This window comes from Zonotrichia leucophrys, chromosome 4, assembly GCF_028769735.1.
Source record: "Zonotrichia leucophrys gambelii isolate GWCS_2022_RI chromosome 4, RI_Zleu_2.0, whole genome shotgun sequence".
Taxonomy (NCBI): domain Eukaryota; kingdom Metazoa; phylum Chordata; class Aves; order Passeriformes; family Passerellidae; genus Zonotrichia; species Zonotrichia leucophrys.
Genome location: NC_088173.1, coordinates 11363717 through 11387968, shown reverse-complemented (window position 1 = coordinate 11387968; position 24252 = coordinate 11363717). Strand labels below are relative to the sequence as shown.

General features: G+C 35.8%; 1 protein-coding gene across 1 annotated transcript; it reads left to right on the top strand.

The window, feature by feature from the left end:
* Nucleotides 1-3167: 3167 nt before the first annotated feature.
* On the top strand, nucleotides 3168-23241 carry FGL1 (fibrinogen like 1). Its single transcript, XM_064710470.1, has 8 exons — nucleotides 3168-3356; nucleotides 7616-7689; nucleotides 12839-13025; nucleotides 15450-15609; nucleotides 16325-16422; nucleotides 17341-17429; nucleotides 18291-18478; nucleotides 22341-23241. Exons 2-8 carry the CDS (start codon nucleotides 7624-7626, stop codon nucleotides 22498-22500), a joined length of 948 nt encoding a protein of 315 aa, XP_064566540.1. The 5' UTR covers nucleotides 3168-3356; nucleotides 7616-7623; the 3' UTR covers nucleotides 22501-23241.
* Nucleotides 23242-24252: the final 1011 nt, after the last annotated feature.

Here is a 24252-nt window from a genome sequence, read left to right as displayed (position 1 = left end):
GAGGAGCTGCTTATTTTATATTTCTAATAAGAACTGGGGATTTTTCCCATATTTGGTGTGTGATAAAATAATGTCTAAATATATTGAATTTACTGGTCTTATTGTTCATGATAATGATATGTTGCTGACTTCTGTATTATATATATGCAATAACAGATTATGAAATCACTGAATTATGCCCCTATTTCTAAGAACACTGCACAAAAATGAGGTAAATTATTTTAAAACTGGAATTAATTTTTGTACATTTTATCCATACTTCAAGAAATAAGGTGCCTTTATTCTGTTTCTTCAGAATAGGTAAGAAGTTATTTTCTGCTTATCTCTTGGTCTCATTAGGGAATTGCATTTATTGATGTAATATTTCAAATTGATCATGTGATTATGTAACTTTTAGAGATCACATACTTTAGAGAACACATATACAGGTTGCAGTAAAAGGCCCTAGTCACTATGTGCAATATGTTTGGTGAATAGATAAATATGGCAAAATCTTCATAAGTTTATAGATGGATTGCTGTATTTTGGTGCAACCTATTTCTACCACTGCTTTTCATTAGGATTGTGACAAACATTTTGAAGACGACATGCTTAAAAACCAAAAAAGTTTAATATATTGTGAAGCTTTTTTTTTTTTTTATAAAAAATACACTTTTGGAAAGAAGGCTGCCTTTAAAAACATTAACCTGCAGAGGTTTTTAGTCATAAAGCTGAGTTTGCCTTATCTTTTATTTAAGATTTGTTCTGCTTCAGAAACAAAATATTGGTATGGGAGTACCCACATCATTACTATTTCATAATGTGCTGGTTTTGCAGACAAAAACCCACAAAGCTAAGTTTACTCAGATATCATGATTTTGATAAGAGCTGGTCAGGATAGGTTTTGGGGTTGTTTGTTTGTTTGTTTACTTGCTTCTACCCCTCAGGAAAAAATGCCTAGCATCTAAGTTATGAAACTAATTATTGTATTCCCTTTCAAATTTTCTATTTATTATTGTAACAGTTTACCATATGTGAAAGACCATTTCGTTATGGTGGATGTACAGTGTAGGTGCACATTTTCAAATACATCATCTCAGCCAATCCTAGAATGAAATACATTACATATTCCCTGTTTTGCCCTTAGCCTTACACAAATGAAAACAATGCAGAGAAGAGCATAAATTAATTTATAACAGATAGAATAAAAGTCCATTTTGACAAACACAGTTACCACATGGCCTCGGGTATGCCAGGGACTGGCAGCCCCTGTGGGGGCAGGGGTGCAGGCCCCAGGGATGGGGTGTGTGGAGCAGAGTGTTGCCTTGCCAGGGCAAGACTTCATCTGCCCCTTTCCCCACACAGGAGCCTGAAGTGTTTCAAGCCAACCATCTCCTCCAGTCTCTCACAAACATTTCCAGTTTCCAGTATTGAATGTATTCAACAGGTCTAAAAAGATATTTCTCTCTTCCTTTTGTGCTTAGATGATATACATTTGTATATTCTTTGAAAATATTGTATTTAGTATGTTTATTTTTACAAAACCATTCTGATGAGTGGTAGCATATAGACTTCTTGAATAACACAAATCTCTGACTTGACACTGTATGTAATTCTTGTTTGACTGAACCATAGTCTTATATTTTAGCCATCTAGTCTTTGTTTAAAGCCCTCAAATGATGGTCAATCTCCTTATAACCCTCAATAAATTGTTATTTTATTTTCTTAATTTAATTTATTTATTGTTTAAAAATCCAACTGTAAAATGCCATGTCTTTTTTCCACTTTCCAAATTCAGAGCCCTCCCACTGAGTAACCAAGGGGTAGGAATCAAACTATGAACAGGTATGTCCCTCTTTGAAACAGTCATTAGTCATAGTAAGATTCTCAGTAAAAATTATTTGCTCAATGATTTTGAATTTTTGAATGATTCTTACTGTAACTTCCTCAGGAGTAATTAATAAAGATTTGAAATTCACAATATGAATTTAATTAGTAGGTGTAATGTAAGAGTAAAGAGAAATACTGCCAGGCAACCAGATTCCAAATAGTGCAGCAGAAATTATTCTGAGGAAGTTTGCAACAAGTATTAGTCTTCAGTAGGAGGTACATGGAGAACAATGAAAGACCCTGAGATTGGCTTAGTTGGACTGAGGGTGGGTGCTAATAAAGCCATGGTTGCAGGTTTGTTCCCCATATGGGCCATTCATTTAAGAGCTGGACTTGATGATCCTTGTGGGTCCCTTCCAACTAAGAACATTCTGTCATTCTCCAAAAAGGTGGAGAGAGACCACTTACAAGGGCATGTAGTGACAGGACAAGGGGGAAGAACTTTAAACTGTGAGAGAATAGGTTTTGATTAGATATTAAAAAGAAATTCTTTACTGTGAGGGTGGTGGAAGAGAGAAATTGTAGATGCCCATCTGTGGAAGTGTTTGAGGCCAGGCTAAATGGGGCTTTGAGCAATCTGTTCTAGTGGAGGGTGTCCCTGCCCACAGCAGGTTTGGAACTAGGTAACCTTTAAGGTCCCTTCCAACGCAGGACATTCTATGATTAGATTGTGGAATGTAAAGCTCATTTTATTGCTATTCAGTATTTCCTTAAGACTTCTTTTTTTCCAGCACATTCCTTTAAGCATACTCACTTATTGAATTCTTTGGGAAGAGCCAGCATAGAAGAAGGGCAAATACTCAGACTGTATTTTAAAACATTCTTTGATGTATTCATCTGGCTCTGAAAAGCTGGTCTAGAAAATGATTTTGTCTGACAAAGTCACTGAGACATTGTGCTTCCCAGTGCCTTAACTAAAAAAATATATCAGACGAGGTTTTTTTGGTACTTTTTTCTCGTTCCCTTCAGATTTATCTGTACTATGTTTGTTATTTTGGGTTAGGTTTTATTTAGCCTATTTCTTTTTTTTTGTTACACTTCTGACATGTAACTTCTAGTCTGAGTGATTATTGGCTTTTTTCTTAAATCTATTGAGTCTGTTACATTCTCTATATACCTCTGAAGCCTCAGAGATTTAGTCTGTGACTATGGCAAGGACTGGAGTATAAAGCTGAGTATGATACAGAGAGCAATTTCTTGAACCACAACAGTGAAAGGGAATAGATGATCCTTTGTTATTTTTGGTTTATTTTTGTTTCAGAAGTGTTGTGTTAGGCACAGAATTGCCATCATCTCCTTCTTATGTTGCAATTTAGTCTTGATAACTGGAACTTCTCAGCAGCATTCCAGCCCCGTGACTCATAGCAGATGTAAGCCTCCACTCGGCAGAATTTAACAGCAAAAACAATCGCAGCTTGGGAAGGGCTCTGGAATTATTTGCAGTTTAAGAAGATTTAACAACTTTGGGTTCTGTCCAGAAGTTAAAGGTAAACATTTAGGGTACCTATGAGTGAAGAAGGAAGATGTGTGGCTAATTTCTATAGTTATGGTTTAAAAGTAATTTGTTTTTTGAAGGCCATATAACTGGTGCAGTATTGATAATGATATATGAATGTTTTACCAGGATCTAGGTATTTTCCTGCATTTCTAGTTAGTTAATAAACCCACCATTTGAATCTGCAGTTTCTAAATTTCTAATACTGTGGGCTATATGAACAAGGCTGCTTTTAGAACCTAAAAGTAAATAAAATCATGACTGAGATGAGGAAGACAGGGCAATTTTTGTAACACCACCAAATTTAAACAAAGCCAAATCTGTGCATGAGTTTAATAATTCAAATTTTAAGAAAACAAACAAAAATTTTTCCAGTTATTTTCTATCCTTTCAGCAGATTCTCTCTTACTATTACTGTATTTATTAGCAATGCAAGTCTTATTGACACTGTGCCAACAGAAAGGAACAGGCATTGTATTTCATCTAGTTTGCTGTCTCTTAAATTCAAAAAACTTAAGAACATTCTAATGGTTCAAAATTTTTATAGTACAGAACTTCTTTAGTGTCATCAAATCTATTCAGTAATTTGTTATTTAAAGACTTGGAAAAAATATCATATTCAGGGGAAATTTGAATATAGGATTGACTGTGTGTGTATCCTTTAAAGAAAGCCTAGGCACAGAGAAGAAAAAAGATATCTTTCTAGAATTTTGATTTCATAGCTTCGGAAAAAAAATTCTGCCTAACTGTACAATGCATATTCCAGGTGTAATATTGGAAGAAATGAGTAACTCCAGGGATAAAATTTCAAGGTTTCACAAGAGTTGCACTTAAATTTAAATTGTTTCAAACAGAAAGTGATTTTTTTTTTCAGCTAACTGTTAAGGGCTTGTGTTTCAACTTGAAAATAAAATACCAAGTTTTTCTCACTCTAGCATATGGTGTGTGATAATTAATCCACATGTGTACTGTCTGAGATTAAGATTTTCCTGGAAAGGGATATCCCCTGTACAAATCTCTGGGGTTTTTTTTCCTTTTTGTTAAATCGACACAGGTGTTATAAAACAAGTCTTGGAAGTCTCTCAACAGTTGTTAACTCTTCAGGTTCATCTGTGAGTGATTCAAATTTGTAATTTTTTGCAGGTTTTGTGAGGTAAAGTTTTTATTCAGTTGTGTACTGTCAGCAAAAAGCTATATAACAAGGAGTGAATATTTAAAGGATTGAAGAAATTTGTTTAAGAAACTGACTTTCAAAGGAGTCTTCCTAGAGCAAGATGTTAAGCTTCCCTTGAGCAGAACTTCAGCTTTCCCTGTTACTGAATACTGTGGATGGGCACCTTCAGAGAACTGTTACTAACACAACCTCTACTGAAACTTTTTTTTAGAAATGTGGGTAACTAAGTAAAAAGTACCCACATTAATTCCATGTCCAAACCTGATGTTTTAGTGTGTCAAAGTGCTTTGAATGTGTAAGGGGCTTGACCCTATTTACCACTTTTCTTGTCACTGTAAAGTTGACCTCTCAGTGAATCTCATGTGACTGCAACTGTGAGACAGACAAACTGCAGGAGTTTATGCCTGCTGAGAATCTGGCTTAAAGGTGTGAGGTCCAGGGCAAGCACTGCTGTTTGTCCTCTGACTTGTCTAGGTCTGCCTGCTGGGCAGTGACAGAAGCAGAGAAATGCTTTTAAGTCACCCATTTCCTTTCAGAACTTGAATTTTCAGGTCTCTTCCTAGTCTTTTTTACCTTCACCCTTTCTTTGGAGGACAGCAGCATAAAGATTTTGGTTTCCCCTAATTACTAGAGGTCCCTCTGTGGGTTTTTTTACCCTGTGTCTTCTCTGTTTCAGCCTTCCCTGTGTCTGACTGGTAGATCTGCCAAATGGAAGCCTCAGTTTCCCCTTTTTTATAAGCCTTTTGTTTTACATTCATAGTGAGCTTATATTGTGAGTGGATACAGGATTAATACTCTATCTTGAGCTTACTATCCAGTTTTCTTTCTTAAAAATGAAACTCCAGGATTAAAATATCTTCACAAATTTATTTAAATTGTCAAATTTAGAAAATTATGAGACTATGATTATATTTTGCTATGTTATTTGAGCATGTTTTAGTTCAGCACTAAAGCTGACATGCTGTCTCCCAAGTGCAGCCCTTATGAAGTTTCCCACAAGAGGAACATTCTATTGAAAGAGGCATCCCTAAATAGAAAGGTGACTTCATCTGAAGGTAACAAACTAAAGCAACTGCACACACTCTACTTCCTCAGGTATTCATTCTTTTTGTGCAGCTTGGTCATAGCAGCTCATACATGCTGTAAGGTTCTTACCTGCCTTGATTGAGCCTCACTGTGTTCTATTTTTTTTTTTTTGTTTCTTTTTACTCACATAAATTTCTCTGAGCAGTATCCAAGATTTACTTGATAGTCTTTTCTAAAAAATAATACTGTTGTAAAGTTGTGTAATCCATTTAAGATCGGGGTTTATTTTAAGATTGATTGTGGTATTCAGGCATTCACAGTCAGTGAAATCATGATAGAACAGTTCAAATACTAAGACTAATGTGAGGGAAGATACTGTGGTTTCATAATTAAAATAACAGGGATGAAGTAGAGTATATGAAATATGAATCTTTCAGTGAAGAAAATAGAGTCCCTTCTCTCTTAGAAAACATATTTAAAATATGCAAGGATTCAGGCTAGCAGCCAGCAGACACAGATCATTTGCAGGCTGTCCAGATAGCTAATGTACTCTTTGGTCACTCCTGTCACAGCCAGTGGCATCCCAACAGATGGCAACAGCTGCTTTCAAAGCAGAAGTGACTGTAATATCTATAACTACTAATGTAATTTTACTAGCTATAATTTTAAAAAGCATCCTAAGTATTTTATAGGTAAGTGTTGAAATCTGAGATTTGTTTGGGTTGTAATTTCTGGTTTTGCATGAAGTTTTCAGATAGTGGTGAAAATACAGTTGGACTTGTCCAATTTTGCACAAACTTACAACATACTTCTCTTAAGCACCTTGCTTATCTTTGTACTGTAAAAAGCACAGTCTGCCAAAGTTCCACTCATATTTTATATTAATTCCTGTAGAAATATGAGTGGAAATTTTCATAAAGTTGTTTTTTCAATAAACACATGCTGGAATTGAGTCATTAATTACTATTAGAAGTTTTACACTTGGTCTAACTACAAATGCTTTAAATGTGTCACCATCCCCGGAACAATTCAAAAAATGTAGTTGTGGTGCTTAGGGACAGGCTTTAGTGGTGGACCTGTCAATATTAAGTAATGGTTCAACTTGATGATCATGGAGATCTTTTTCTTAATATCTCCATGGTAAGAAGAGCAGAGTAGACACATATTCTGGTTTAATTAGGTGTTAACAATGCTAAATGAAAATATTCATAGTTACAAAAGACAAAAAATTCCTCAGTTGATAGCTTGCAGAAGTTTAAGTAATTAATTCAGAATAGTTTATGTATAATCTTTGTAAATATTTTACTGATTGGCAGCCTTGTTTTCTCCTCTGTGAAAAGCACGCATCTGTCTTACAAAATTATTTTGAAGTTCTATAAGCTAACATTTTCAAGGCAGTCAGATACAGTGGTGATTGGTTTGGCCCATAAAATAATTTTCATATGAAAAAATGGAGTTTAAAGTGCTATGGGTCCTAAAGTGCAAAGTATCCATAGTTATCATTTTAAAGATGCCATTCTTGTCACCGTTAGAATAAAAGCTGGTAACTATTTTGGATTTTTCCCCCAAATTACTCTATGACAGTAAAATTATCTTGATCCTCTCCTGGTGCACAAAATTTGCACAAATCTTTAGATCAAGGACAACTAGCCCAATTCAGAATTTAATTGAATATGATGGAGATCTTTCTCACAAATTTAAAAGACCAACAAGGAATATTTCTCCGTTCTTCAGCTTGCTTAAAATGTTTCTTCTTTTGTCCTGAAAATAAAATGCGTGCTTTTGAATCTTGAATCTCTGTCCTGAAATACACAGAGAGCTCTAATATAAAGTGGCCTAAAAGAATAAATTATCATTTTACTGGCTTTTGGAGTTGTATTTTATCAGACTATTTTAGACATTTGTAATGAATCCTGCATGTGCACTGTATTTACAATTTGCAAGAAAATATTTATAGGTTAAATAGATTATTTTTAATAAGATTTAAGATGTCAAGTGTAAATTTTAATGTTTAAGTTAACTAGTGTTTCCTTTGTTCCTCTACTTCACAGCTTCCAAAATGAAGATTTTGATAATGATTGATTTTGTCCTTGCAGCTAGCCTGATGGATGTCATTGGCAGCTCTGTAAGTTTTAGTAATTAAATATTTCTCTAGAGTTTCTTCTAAATACTGCATATCTTATTCTCCATAGTGCTCACAATGCACATCCCTCCATAGTGCTCACAATCTCTACATACAATAGCAGAACCTTTGATGGGAAAGATTAGAATTAAAAAAAAATGAAAGAATAAGGAAATATCTTCAAATAGTATTTAGTGGGGACAAGTTTCCAATAATGAAAGAGGAAACAAATGCATAAGTTTACACTGGAAGGTCCATCACTAGGTAATGGCACCGAAAAAAGAAATCCTTTCAGTTTATGACTGGATCTGATGTGAAAAAGGAGGCAATAAATCTTCCCTAGAACAGGTATCATATGGTGCATGGAGGCACATTGTACAGAGGCACACAATTGCCATTCAGGTGTAATGCTAACTCAGAATTGCACCTGTAGTTCTGAGCAGCATAGCTACAGAAAGGCGAAGCACAGGAGCTCCTGAAGCAGTGGCTGCAGCAGTGCTGTTTCTGGGCACTGACACCTGGCATGCAGAATGTTTCCGTCCTTTCCCACTTTGTCCACTGGCCCTACAACCTTTTCTCAAACAAAATCCATAACTTCATATTCTTACTTGTTTCCATGTAACTACATTGTAGTTCACAGTCAGAAACAATGATCAAAGCTCCTTCACTTCAAGCTCCCAAAGCCCTCTCCTATACATTCTGTTTCTCCAACAAAAACCCTAATAAAATCACACTTACTCCACAGTTTAAAATACTTCTAGCCTCACCAATGCTGCACTGCATGTCATGGCTGTCCTTACTAGTTTTATATCCACCTCCTAAATAGCAGAGACCTAAAGGGATTGAATTCTTGATTCATAATCTCCTAGGTGGAAGTAGTTGCTGAATTTACAACAATTTTTTGTGGATTACATTACCTTATGGAGAACTTTTGTTCAGATAAGTAGCTTTATAGAGGCAAAATGGGAATGACTCTCTAATCACTTCTGCTCAGTGGAGAAAAATATTAAATATTGCTAATTTCTGCAGAGGCCTACTGAGAAAAGAGGCATCACAGTCAAATGCATTTACTTACTTTTTAATTATTTTCATTTAGAATATTTTGGACTTAGCTGACCTTCTGAGTAAAAACTGGGAATATTCAGAACTTCATCTCAAAATTTTCACCTTTTAATCTAATTAAAACACTCATTTCAATATAGAGTTATTTTGGAGCTAATTCATACTATTAAAAGTAGACGAAATAGCACCACAGGTAAAAACCTTGTATTTTTATAGTTCTCATTAAGTATTCCGAGTCCAATTTGTAGCAATAATTTTAATGGAAGGTCACTGGCTGCTAAATAATTCACACAATAATGAAAGTGAATGCACATTAATTGCAGCAGCTGGTTAAATGTAGGATTGTGTGCCCAAGAGCAGAGCTGTCAGCAGTTGTTAGATAATTGCTTCTCAATGTGTAGTGCAAACAGTTGCTTCACTGAAACAGACAGAACAGGTTGTGTTCAGTCTGCTTTCAGTCAGTGGGCACCACTGTCCACTGGAGATAGCCACAGTAAAATCCACATTTTCTTGAGTATTTCAACATTGTAGTGGTTTAACTTTGGTCCAAATATAACAAATGGAATAGCAATATGTGAGAACTGTAATTTGCATTTTGCTTTTTTATTACTATTTTATTACTCCAGCTTTGCACTGGAGTGGTTTAACCATTGGTTTAACTTCAATGGTTTTTAAAGGATTATCCTGTGAAAAAAAGTGTAGCAGCACATTGCAAGAACAGTCTGGTAAACTGAAGATCTAAAAGCCATATTGATCCAATTAAGTTGCAGTTACCTTGTCATTGTCCCATGAAAAAAATACACATGGAATTCCAAATATGAGAACTGTGGTTTTGCTGTTCAGCAGCAGAAGTCTAATGGGATTTGTCTGGAGTTGACAGAGAGACATTAGTGAGAATGCTGAAGCCAGGGAAAGAAGAGAAAGTATCAGACACCAGTACTTTTTATATGTAGGTTACTTTCAAAACTATTTCTGCTCAAGCATTTTTCTTTTCTTTTCTTATGCTGTAATTATTCAGTATGGCTGGTCATATCTTGATTATCACTTCTAATTTACTCTCACTTCCTAAGCATTAAGAGCTTAAAACCTTTCTAATAAGGAAACTGCAATGTGTAGCATAGATATATCACTGTTCACCCCATCATGAGTGTATTGTCTGCAAAGCAGATGAGAATCAGCTCACAGTTATTTTTATGAATTAATTTATATTTTTAAAGTAAATAATAACAAATGATGGATTTAAAATGCAAGTTTAAAAATAATATTTAGAGACATAGCCTGTTGCAGACTTGTGTTTACTTTGGTTCAAAGGAATGGGCCTTTTTTTGTGGTATATGACGTGGTGTCACTCTGAATTTAGATACCAAGTTTTTCTAAAGTAAGATAAATTTTTTTCAAGAAGTTCTATACTTGTGCTATATAATTTAACCACAGCAGGAGAATGGCTTTTAGCAGTATGAAAGGGGAACTGATAGAGGCATTTCTTTCACCTGAAAGAATCATGTGTAGCTGCCTGTAGCTGCCTCTCCCAAATGCCCTGTCCCTTGCTCTTTGCAGAATGGAAGGTAGCTCTTTGTGGCTCAGATCTGCCACTGTCACAGAGGCTGCCCACCCGAAGTCCTGTCTGGGAAATTGTGAGTGCCTGACAATGGGGGCCACCATTTCCAGGACTCTCCTATTGCATGTTACCGTGTTCTCCAAGCTTGTGAGGGCTGAGTTAAGACTGACACAGGCTAAGCTTCTCACTAAAACTGGTAACTGTGGCAGGGTGGCTTCTTTATCACTCTTAACTTAGTATGATTAGAATAAATATTTGGTCTGACCAGGAACTTGGGATTTTTTGGACAGCTTTTCTTTTATATTTAGCATTAGCTCATCAGGGTGAGCCTGGAAATATTTTTTCAATACTTTTTTAATTTATTCACTCTTTCTCAATCCACCTATCTCTCTCTCTCTCTCTCTCTCTCTCTAAATCTCTGCACTATAATTTTCTGTATTCACAGAGGACCAGACTGACAATTTGCAGTCACCTGTCAAGGAAGCCTTTTCTGAATCTCCTGTTGAATCAATTTCCACTGAGTACAAAATTCAGCTTTTGTGAAGGGTTTGTGTGAAGCTGCAGACACCGCCCTGGAGAGGCTGCACAAAAAATAGTGCATCTTTTCTTTGTAACATGCGACATGTCCCACATTAGCCAGTGCATACAGTCAAGTACCATCGCTCTAAGCCACTGTAGCAAATTTGCATGCCCATATATTTACCTATTTTCTTCTCTTCTTTCCAGCTAGAAGAAAAGGATGATATGCTAAGCATCTCGCATAGCTATCAACAACTGAAAAAACATTTTCAAGCGAAGGTTCTTAAATCAGATAGAACTTTTGGGGTACTACTGGGTCGTTGGCCGCTGGGTCCCTCTAAAAAGGGCGTTTGTGCCTGTGGCCCTACAGCGTCCCCTTGTGGGCCAGCATCGGCGCAGGGCTCCGGCGGGGCTCAGCACAGCGGCCCGACCTGCCCGGCGTGGGCAGCCCGAACACAGCGGGCTGAGCCTTTCCCTCTCGGACAGGTCGCTGACAAACTGCCTAGCTTGTCAGCGACCTGAAAAAATATGTATTTTTTTTCATATGTATACGTATATTTCCCTCCCCCCTTCTTTTATTTCACTGTGTACTTTCGATTGCAGTTAAGTATGAATTAAAGGAAGTCTCTTGATACACTTCACTAATACTTGAGGCAGAAGTCCGTCTTCAGGATTGTTGATCAAATTTTTCAGTTGAACTAAATATTGCAGACAAATGGAACAATTTGTTGGAAGTGTTCATGGACAATGGGTGAAACCTGAGCTTGATGCAAATTAAAGTATGCAGACCGCACTGGGGTGCACCTCACTATGCACAGCAGTATGCTATTGCAGACATCTCTATAGTTTGGTGAGATAGGGCAATGTTCTGAGATATCAATTCTTCCATATAAATGGCAAATATTGCAGGTCTACATGTAAATAATGTTCCCGATGAATAAGGTAGCACCAATTTAGAACTATTGCAAATTTGATCTTACCTGTCAGTTTTCCAGAAAGTCACCCTTTGATTTTGCCTTTACAGTACTAGTTGTGCTCTTTTACAAGCTACTAAACTCTGCTTATATAAAATTTCAGTGTTACTGATGCAAAACTTCTGTCATGTTTCCAAAGGCTTTTCTCCCTCCCACTGAAATCAAATTTATTTAATATATATTTTAAACCATACAGACTGTTTTAATTTAAGTTCTCCAGATCAGGTTGTGTTCACTTTGGCTGTTTTACCATAGTCTTTAATCTAAAACCAATTATTTATTGCTCAGCATGCATTCAGCATGTCAGAATTTGGAAGAGCTATTCCACTATTCCAGCCCTTGAGGGTCAAGCGAGTGCTAGGTAACACTGTATCAGAATTACCACATTTCTCACCCACTCTGCGTGGCAAAATTAAGTACAAAAGTCACAGCACAACATTGACTTTAACTTTTGTTTTAACTTTTATTTTTCATGTATATTCAGGGCTTCTTAGAGACTATTTTAGCATGCCAAAAATGAGCTTAAAACATAACAATATTTATGTTGGCAGTGTTAGGATTCTTATCATAAGAAGTGTGTAACTTAAAAGCATTCAAAAATGCACTATGAAGTTGAAAACATATCCATGTGGATTGCATTTCTTTAAAACTCTTTAGAACCTTTAGAACAATATTAGTAGCAGGCTTCTCTGGATAGAAAATCTCTGTGCATGGAAGATGATAGAGATATTTTAGTGTTTTTCCCCAAAGTCCCTGCTGCATCTTTGCAGTTAGAGCTGGCAGCACTAAAGAGAAGGTCTCTTTGCAAAGTGTTCATAATGTGTATGTTTTATATATTACATGCAGTAACATTTGAAATAATTTTAAACAAAGTAGCAACAGAGATGGAAGTCAACATAGTGTCTGTGGGAAATTGTGATCAAAATATTTTATTCAAGTTTAATTTTATTTATGTTTTGGTTGCTTGGCTCTTTGTGTCACATGTTAAATATCACATAAAATGTGTTGATTTTACAATAAGATCTGTTTTCCTCTCTAGGATTTACAGAAATGTTTTCAAGAGCAAATACGACTTCAGGGCCAGGTGAGGCTTCTGGAGCATCGTGTGAAACAGAAGCAGTTAAAAATTATGCAACTCTTAGAGAAGAAAGAGATTCAGTACAGAGATTCAGAGAGAGAAGATGAAAACAGTGTCATTGACTTGGGAGGAACAAGACAGTATTCAGGTTAGAAATGGAGCTATTCTTTTCATTTCCCTTCATTGTAATGATACCCAGAAGCTTTAGCACAATTGGGCCTATTGAGATATTGTTTTAAAAACTCCTTGTAGAATGTTTGTTTAAAACACAGTGCTCAGCTTTTACCTAGACCTGTTGTGCAGGGAAAAATTGCTGATGTCAGATTGAGGAAATCAAATCAGGATTTAAGAAGTTTGCTGATTTATTAGTAGTGCATAACATGAAAACAATCAGTTAACAATCATAACTTAAAAACAAGCATAAATCTCAGCAATACAACAGACAAAAGCCAATAATAGACATTTACAAAATGTTAATCAGGAGCTTCAGATTTCTAAATGCCATTCTTTGACTAATGTCAGAAGTTCTAGCAATCTCAAAAATAACTAACAACAGGGTTAGTTCACATTCATACATTCAAGTGGTTTCCTGGGTTACAAGCAACTGACTTTGTTCCAATCTGTAAAGTCCCTGAGACCTCCATATTTACACACATAAGCCTGGCACTATGGCATCTGCATCTCACTTTAATAACATTTTCACTGAGTTGGATTCAGCTCATGACATGACAGCTTTTAAATCCTGGTTTAAAGTTGTTTTTCTAATTTCACCAGCACTCTGGTGGTGATCCACTCCTTCTACAGTGGAAGGCCTTTAATAAATACAGTGGAAGTATATAATAAACATCATCCAAACTCTTGATATAATAAAACACCATCCAAAACAATAGTTGGATTGAAAATACAGTTTAGGAGACTCACTTCTAGGTGGTGTTTGTTTCTAGCTGTCCAGTGCTAGAAAGTCTTAACTACTATTATTTTTAATAGCCTTGATTGAATATGCTTGTAGTGCTTATGCTGCTGGAAGAAATACCAATATATATAACATTTGATCTCAAGGCATCAAATATAATAAAACACCATTAAAATGAAATAAAAAGCAGTTGCAAATCTAACATAAAAATTTTGGCTGTGTATTTATGTACTCAGCATTCTGGAACACTTTATTTTTATTATTAGAGCTGACTTACTTGTTACTGAAAAGATTATTAAAGCCACATTTCTCTGAAAGATATTTGTCCTTTCTTAGCATAAGCCTCAATTTATTCTTTTACAATGTTACTCTAATAAACAGATCTAACTTGTTCCTGTTTCTGATTATTTTCCCCCCATTATTTTTCACTTTCTTTACAGCTTGGAAAATGCCTTTCCTGTTCATACTGTATTATTTTCTTAAACTGCTCTAGCATTATAATATCAACAGAGCTGGATAAATTGAGTTAGATAGTGAGGGGGAAATTCCATACTATATACACCTGCTAAAAATTAAGATATGCTTGTGTTTTGCTTACCTACTAAGAAATTAATTTTCTCAAAGCCAACCACACATTGTCTATAAAGACAACTTAGCTGTTATTTAAATCATGTTTTCTATTAGAGTTTATTCAAATTCTGGCATAGCTATTTGTTTTCAGTATAAAGTGTTTATTTTCTATGTCTTATCTTCACTGACACTTTCACTGAAGAGAAATATAATAGTTTATAAAGTTCCAAGCAGGACTGGAAGTTCAGCCAATTCAGAGAATTCCTTAATCAGCTCTACCTTAGCCAGGAAAAACAGAAATGCTGAAAATTATATGTCTTTTCTGTATGACTGCCTGATGTAGATTACATATAAACAAAGAACTCATTTCATTTCTTAATTCCTAGAGGAAAGAATATAAGATTATGCAATTATATTGCTGTAATATTTATATGAGCTCTGAATTTTGTTATTGTTGTAAATTATATTCATCAACAGCAATGCAGACCAGACTGTGAATGGTGCCAAGCCAAAGTGGTATCATTTTACACACACACTGCACTTTTTGGGCGTAGTCTTCTGTATACTTTTGCTCCTATTTGATAGAAGGGACAGGAGAATCAGGCCCTGCAATTGTTTCTGTTTTTAAAAATGGAGATTCCATACTTTTGTTTCTGGCATTTCTGTGAACTTCTGGACATAGAAGTGCATGTTTCTTTTTAAAAGTTACTGTATGTTACATGTAATTTTAAGATTGTAACAGGATTCTAATGTGGATGATACCACTGTAAATTAAAAGTGACACCACTTAAAACAGAGGAATTATTCTGCTAGTCAAGTAGAAACAAAAATGGTCATATTTCACTATGTGAAAATATTCTTTCAATGATATATCAAAATAATTACAGGCCAGAAAAGCTTTAGAGCAACACAAGTACAAAAAAATACCCAAAAGTCAAAGAAATGTGTTTGCAGAGACATTTCACTTTATTAGTGTGGTTCATATGTGACTTCTACATAACATGACTTGATTACTGTTACTGACTTGATTTCTGATTTTGCCATTAAGTACAGGACTAAAAATGTGTCCGATTAATGTTGTGTGAACAGATTGTGCAGAAATCTACAATGAAGGCCATAAGCAAAATGGATTTTATAAAATAAAACCAATCCAGAGTCCCAAGGAATTCTTTGCATTCTGTGACATGTCTGAAGGAGGTGGCTGGACTGTGTTTCAGAGACGTTCCGATGGCAGCCAGAATTTTGATAGGTAGGTACTAGATTTGGTAATTAAAACTGGAAACAAAGTGAAGAAACATTAACCAGATGGTGCTAAGTTAAATCTGAACTTTAGAAGTAAATGAGTAAGTTGTTATCCCAGATAAAAGGGAGGAATGGTTATTCTGTGGAACAGCCTCCAGATGGGATACCACTTCTGGTTCTGGCTGTCTTCTGTGAGACATCCGTTCTGATCTTTTTCTGACAACATATGTATTTGACACAAGGACACTTCAATGTCAAATGCCTTAATAACTGTTGGAGCAAGGACTCTTAATGATGGGGAAAGATTGTCTTCTGCAATTAGTAAAAATAAAAATAAAAAAAAAAGCAAGCAGTCTGAGGGCTCTTTGAGTAAAAATGTTCACAAACATGTCTAGTGGGAGGATGAGAAACAAAGTACCTCAGCTGAAACAAGAGAGGTTCAGACTGGATATAAGGAGAAACTTTTTCACCATGAAAAGAGTCAGCAGGTTCCCCAAAGAGAATGTGCAGTCTCCATCCTTGGAAGTTTTCAAGATCTGAACAGACAAGCCCTGAACAACCTGGTCCGATCTCATGGCTGATTCTGGCCTGAGACTGACACTGGACTAGCTTGCCTCCTGAGGTTCCTTCCAGTTTGAGTTAATCTGTGATCTAAAATTGTTTTATAAAACATCCAAATAAACTTGCTTTTTTGAGAACTTAGTAATTTATACCCATTTCAGACTCTGGGCTGACTATGAAGAAGGCTTTGGAAATTTTGTTTTGAAAAATGGTGAATTTTGGCTTGGAAACAAAAATCTTCATTATTTGACTAATCAAGGTAAGATTTGTATTGTAACCATAGTCTTATTGTTTCTGTTTCTTTGCTCTTTCCAGGCAATTTTTTTGTTCCCCCTTTTTGTTATCATAAATCCTGAGTTCTGTTGTTAGTCTGCATGGACTTCTCTAAATTTCAGAAAAAACCACATTTGAATATATGTTTTCTAACAAAAGGTTCAAAACTGTCCTTAGGCCACTGGCATACTGAGAGACAGGAGTCTACCTTAAAAGAATTGTCTCTATCCATTTTCCACCAGCATCACTAACACTCCAGAGATGGGTATATGCTGTACCAAGACACTGATTCGGGGCTTTTTAGCTGTATGGGCTATTACATGGAGGTAAATCCAGTCCTGTTGATGAGGCCAGGAGTAGAAAGTTATTTCTGTCTTTCTAATAATCACTCAACTTAAGCTAACTTCTGCTTTGTTGTAGACTGCTGCAGATACCAAACTCACCCACTGGCTTAGCAGGCTAAATCATATAGAAATCAGTGCTACCAGGATGTGATCCTAGTATGAATTTATTAATTTTCAGAGTACAAAAATCTGATTTTCATAGGTGAAAATTTATTGATGAGTTTTCACTATGCTTTCGCTACCACCTCAAATATTTTACTAAAATGTAAAACCTGTAAGGCCATATTTTTTTTACAATCTTTTCCCTGCATTTGAAAATTTGTATTGAAATAATTCTAAAATTTTCTAGGCTTAATAGAATTCACTCAGGTGAATAAGGCAAAGAATAGCAATATATGCTTTACTATGCATAAAGAAAGAAGATAAAACCCTATAAAATATGCTGAGGTGATAGAGATTTATGATAAAAACATGTTTTTTAATCTTCTACTGCAAAGCCCAGTTCCAAAAAGCAGTGAGATTGGCTAGCTTAACTAAAATAATTTGTGTTTTTTTTTAAGGGAATTATACTTTAAGAATTGATCTAACTGATTTTGAAGGAGAACGACGTTTTGCACAGTATGCAAGATTCAGAGTTGCAGGAGAAGAGGTAATAAAATATTAAATTACTAAATGTGGATTCTATAGGCAAACAATAAACACACAGGTTCCCTAATTTCCATAAAGATTTGTGTAGAACCTTAATTTAAGGTTCTAAACCATATTTTCTTTCTTACACATGCTTATAATTTTCAAATACCTAATAAAAGTGGTTTACTCTGATACATTAATTTCATACTTTCTGTAAGTGATATGAATAATTTCGGTTAATAAATAGATAAAAGCAGTTTTTCTATGTTTGTTGATATTACCAACAATAATGTGTTGCTATAGGACACGAAACAAAACAACAAGGACACTGGAATCTCCAAGGTTAAAAGAAGGACATTTAATTTCAGACTCCAACATTTATAGATTTTCAAAAGTGACAGTGGATTGGATTGGAGGGTGACAGTGCCACCTCTCCAATGACACTGGACAAACCAACAGTCCATCACACATTTCCCCTCCTCCAGAAAAGAATGCAAAACAAAAAGTGTTACAGAAAAGTGCATGAGAAAGTTTGTTACAAGAATGTAAACATCAGAAGGCTTAGAAGAACTTAGAACAGGGTGACAATAATGATAGAAGATGTTCTGATTTGCTAATGTATACTGCAAACTAGCCCTAATGTTATTTTTATTAAGTCATTTATACATATGGTTAATGATAAATTTTATCCCTGTTAAGCATCTCTACAGCCTTTCAGTATTAAGGATATCATGTCTAAGTGGCAGGACATTTCTTAGCATAAAAATAGCAGCAAATGGAACAGGCTAGGTTCTTCTTTGTGGTTTCACTCTCTGACATGCTAAGGGCTAAAGACATTCAGGAATTTAATTTTCTTTTCTTTCTTCACATTTTTTATTAGCATTCTTATGAGATGAGTTGTGGTGAATACTCTGGTACAGCTGGTGATTCCCTTACGGGTGGATTTCATCCTGAAGTAAAATGGTGGGCTGATCATCGAGGAATGAAATTCAGTACTAGAGACAGAGATAATGACAACTATGAAGGGAACTGTGCTGAAGAGGAAAAGGCTGGCTGGTGGTTTAACAGGTATTTTGATTTCATATGGGTACTGTCAACTATTTTGCTCCATGGGTATTCATAAAATAATAACATATGGTAGAAGATAGATTGGGATTGTTCATTTATTTGTAATGTGCCCTTGTCCCCTAGCAGAGATCTCAGTGCTGGTAAGACTGAGGCTCACCTTAGAAGGGACAGCACCTACTGTGCAGCTCAGGCTGGTCTGTGACAATGGCATTTGCCACAGGTCATCTTTGTTGTCAGGCAGTGAGGAGGAGATAATTCCACCCCTCTGAGGTAAATAGATTTTACACAAGTAGGTCACGGAGAGTTTGCAGATACATCTCTGCTGTACTTCATTCTCACATTTCTCTTGTGTTGCACTAGACCAGATATGGCAGCACTGCAAATATCTGACAAGCTAAACTAGTGCCAGGTTATCAAGACTCATTTTTTTCACCTCACTTCACAGTACCTCACTCTTGTTATTCTTTCCAAATGGAGATGGTAATGTGTCCACTCAGTTTCTGTCAGTGTGCATGTCTGGACTGAGTGAAAGATTTTTTTAAATACGGTTGAATAAGAGAATTTAAAAATTCAACTAACATGCAATATACCAAATCAAAAATAAAGGATAAAAATGGTAGCCTTAGCCTGTACAGATCAGCTGTGTTCTTTCCTGTAATTAAGTAAATAAATATAGCCACAAAAGAAGCTCTGCAATCAGCTGTGTAATAGAGAGGTTTAAAATACAGCTCAGGGAGGCACACTACTCTCTCACTGTGATCTCAGTTCACTTGGCAAGAGGTGCCAGGCTGGATCAACTCCATTGTTTCTGTTGTATCATCCTTTGTTTCTCTTTTTAACTCCTCATTTGCCAAATTCTGTTTTCATAAGCAGTCAGTGACCACCCTAACTGATATGATGTAGCTATTAACTCAGTGTTTCACAATTAAGTATTTATTTTAATACATTTTAATATATTTGCATGGATAGTCAGCCAGCAGAGTGTCTGAGACTTGGAAAAAGTCACATGCAGACAATATTTTTTTTGCATTTCTCAGGAAAACTAAGATATAAAAGGGAAAGGCAACTATGTTGGAGCTTCTTTTCCCATGAAATCAGAGCTTTTGTAAATTTAAAGGAGTATCTGGACCTCAAATCACATAAAACTGATATCATGCCATGGATTTCATTAATACTGAATTACCAATCACTTTTAGACCACTGAATAAGTTTTTTTGCCTTTTAAAAACTTTTTTTTAATATTGGATTGACCTGGACAAAAGAATGACCACTTTGCAAAAGTAGCTGCACAGCGGAACTTGACAGTTATTTATACCTTGTGTTGGTGCTACATAACTTCTAAAGATAGCTGACTCCTACTAGGCTAGTTCTTATTATGGCTGTGTAGCTCATGCTCTTAAAGTGACAGTCTAGCTTGATAATGAAAGTGAGTCACTAATAGTGTTATTTCACTGCTTTGTTATTGAATTTTTAATGTTAAGCCTAACATAAAACTGAACATTGCAAAATACTAGAAAATGTCAGTATCATTAAGTCCTACTCAAAAGGACAGTACTGGCAGAGAAGGGAAAGCACTCAGAAACACATATTTGTCATGCACAGATTAGCAAATATAGAAGGAATTAGTGCTCTTGGCTGGTTTGCATAAGAGCTCCCAGCTATGAAGGAATTGTTTATAGCCAGCTCTATGCTATCAGGATTAATGAAATACAGAAGAGCCCAGATAATATGAAAACCAAGGGACGTGACACAAGTGAGGCCACATGGAAGTAGCTCAGAGTTAGTTTCAAGCCACCAGTCTCGCTCCAGCTCAGCATTTGTTGTCCTGGACTTCTGCAGAAAAATGGCCCCTTTTGTAAGCAAAGCTCCAGCAGAGATTTTTATCTTGAATGCAAGTCCACAGAGCTGAGTTCACTCCAGCACTACCTGCAGGTCATAAGCTTTCCAGTACCCAGGGTATTGCAAAGCTCATAAGTAGCTCATAAGAAGTGAGATGAAGTTCATAAAGGTTCATAAGTAGTGACAGTGCATAATTCCAGTTGGACAGCAGCTTATTCTCTCCCAGCACTCCCATTTTTAGTTATACCATGTATGGATGTTAAGAGGGATCTGTTAGGCAACAACTTGGGGCCAGATATCACTAACTCAAGTTTCCTGCCTTACCAATCACCCCAGAGACTGCATAACTATGTTCATGTGAGGTCAGTGGAGTCAATAAATCCAGGCAGAATTCAAAGGGTTCTTCAGGGAACTAACTTTTACATATGTCACACAGTTAATACATAATTCAGCTAAAATATCCATGGAGAGTTAATACATAATTGAGATAAAATATCCATGGACAGTTGAGAGTTGACTGTACTTTTGAAACTACTGCAGTGTAGTTTTTAACTTTATATTAGCCTATTGAAAAGACAGGAGGAACACAGGCTAACTTTAAGGTATTTATTGACTTGTGAATAATGAATGTTTTTTCACAATATCATATCACATGCCAGTTGTTAACTTAGTATGTACAGTTACTTTAGAAAACATCTGCTTGGATACTGAATACTCTGATTTTCACTATTCATGCTTCCCAACACTAATTAAGACTTTTTACTGGCTCATATTGCTGTTGGCAAAATTATGGTGTGCCTTCTTATGATTCTTTTAATGAAATCTATGTTTTGATTTAAAGTAGGCAGAGTGCCTCCTCATTGCAGAATTTGTATGATTAGAAAGATTAGGTCAGCTCTGATACAAGTTTGTCATTCTCAAAAACAAACTCACTTTTGATGTCCATAATTTATAAGCTTTCAATTAAAACATTAAAAATTGTAAGCAAGAAATAAGGATATATAGATGAGCATTTTCCTGTCGAGTTTTTGTCATAGATTTTATCTCAGTTCTCAAAAACTTTGTTAATGAAGTGTGAGCAAAGCTAAAAAGACTAAGATTTGCCAGTAACAAAACTCATAACGTTATTTGGAATGTTTTCTGCGTGCATATTTTCTGAAGTCTGCTTTTGGAATCCATCATGGTGTTCAACAGCTAGATATTAACAGCATTTATATTGAAATAACTGAATTGGCAGATAAATCAAGCTGATTCATCACAATGTGCTGCAGAAGGAACAGCCAGTTTGCTCTCCACATAAATATCTAAGCTTGCTTCTCGTAGAAACCAGGCAAGTATCAAGGTTGTGCCGCTCCCTTTTCAAGCCTTTTGGGTTTTGCTAAGGTTTTCTGTTTGTTTCAACAACTGTATTTAATAAACTATAACTGCATTTCTGCCTGAGTCTGTTAAAAACAACAAAATCCCCTCTACTTTGTGTAGTCAAATAAAATGCCAGCTCGGGTGATCCAGTGAATTGGTACACATGTAATTAGCTGTCAGAATTCATCTTTGTAAATAGAAGCCCACAGGTGGGCAGGCAAACTGATGGTGGTATTCAGGATTTTTCATACAAAATACCATGTGCTGTAACTGGAAAACTTCAAGAGGGCTACTCTGGAACAACAGAAAAACACAACAGTATTTCTTTCCCAGAGTGTGGTGTGTGCCCTGCTGTCTTCCATCCTGAACAGCTCTGGAAAAATTTTCCACTGAAACAAATTACCAGGAAAAACTCCAAGGGCTAGTAATGTCAAAAAACATGGAAAGAAAAAGCAGCACTTTTGGTTAAAAGAAGCAAAACGCATTTGCAATTCTTCCCTAATTAAAACCCTGTTGTTTATGCGCAAATGCAAATTTATGCAGCTGTCTAACTAGGCTGGCATCAGCGTGGCAAAATTTTTTGACTCACAGAGAAATAAATAACAAATGCACGGAACTTTTCAGCAGGAGGCCTTATTGCTGGTTCCCTTTACTTTCCCACCAGGTGTCACTCTGCCAACCTGAATGGTTTGTACTACAGAGGTCCCTACACTGCCAAGACAGACAACGGGATTGTTTGGTACACCTGGCACGGGTGGTGGTATTCTCTGAAATCTGTTGTCATGAAGGTCAGACCGGCAGACTTTGAATTTAATATTGTTTAAATATTCTATTAACACTATTCACCTGATTAATCTTTTAGGAAATTAATTCCAAATCAAAATGGGCAGATTTTTACTTCTCAATCTATGCATATATAAATTTGGAATGATTCCTGTGCAACCAGTAGTTTTATGAGATGTAAGTGAAAAGACAAGATAGCTTTAGATACAAATATTAATGCTAATAGGTCCAAGTATTTTTTTAAAAAGGCAAGTGTTTACCTAGGAAAAATGACATCTTCATTAAGATGGCGAATTTTTGGATTTCCAGTAACTCCAAATGCTTTCACGCTTAAAAACAACAGCATTGTTACTGTGCTGTCTCAAAATGAAAAGTAATTGTGCTTACACAATAAAAAAAACCAAAAAACCCTACTCAAATAAAAGCAAAAGGTTTACTCAGTGGATGGAACATGCCTGCTTTGGAAAGATTCAAGACTTTAGGAATGAGTTTCCTGTGAATCCCTCTGATGTAAAGGTTGCATGTGTTGTGTACATAGTGTACATAAAAGGTTTAAAGAATGAGGCAGGGAACTGAAGAAAGACAAGGGGTGCTGCCAGGGTACAATCAATTGAATACAGCATAGAGAAGTGGATTGTCTGTTGTTTGCTGAGGCATTTCTAGGGCTGGTCACAACATTTCAATAATTTTCAAACATTTAAAAACGTTTTTAGATGGACAGTAATTATGCTTTTCTCTTTATTGGTAACCATAATGCTTTTTCTTTTTCTTTTTATTTTTATTATTTTTTTTTTTTTTTGTCCTTTTTCTTTTTTTTTTGTTAGATTTTACAACTCTCTAATTTTGAATGTCCTGTCCAGTCACTTGCTCTCCTGGGCTTTTCTCCGTTTCAAGTTGCATATCCATATTTTTCTTGTACAAGAATAATGGTAAGAGAGACTTGCTTACCCAAGGCTTTTGTGCCTGGCACTACAATAGACTCTAACAGCCAGTAATAACAAGAGTTGCTGATAAGTGCTTGCTGCCCTGGAGAAGATAGGAATATTCTCTAGAAAGCTATCCAATGAAATGTAGTCCATTTCTGCTGGGCAAATGAAGACTTCAAAGAAAATATAGACCTAAGCTTGCTTTCCTAAAATAATTTTGCTTTTGTGGCTGAACTGCCACTCTCTCTTCCCCTGTCCAAATACAGTTTTGAACATGGCAGCCACTTTCAATCATGCTTAAAATAATGAAACTAAGTTTTGGTAAATGTCAGTTTATAACTACATTGCTATGAATACAGGACAGCTGAATTGTAACTCTCTGCATGGCAATTTTTTCTTCCATCTTCATCCTCCCAAAACAAAATTTTGTAAAGAATCCTTGAGAGAATTGCATGGAATAAGGGAGGGAGGATGTTTGTAACAAATGGGGGGAAGAAAGAGAGTTCTTATGAAACAATCACACTCAATAAGATAAATCATGCTACACCTAAACAAAAACAAACAAAAAAAGTGTGAAGAAAAAACAGGGCTCAGGCAGCTAAAATAATGTTATAATGTAAAAATTGTGCCAATGAAAATCTGCAGTTTTAGAGGTTTTAAGGTCCCTTTTTTTTATGGTAATAGCAGATATTCTAGATAATCCAGTCTTTTTCTTGATGTATCAACTGATACTGTGCTAGAGATTTCTAGCCTTTAGCACATCCCTGTACCCATGCATGAGAGGAACAATGAACAGTTATGCAACTGCTTATTTTGAACTTTGTTTAATTAGTTTTACCAAATTACATTTGGTATCTGGGAGGAAGG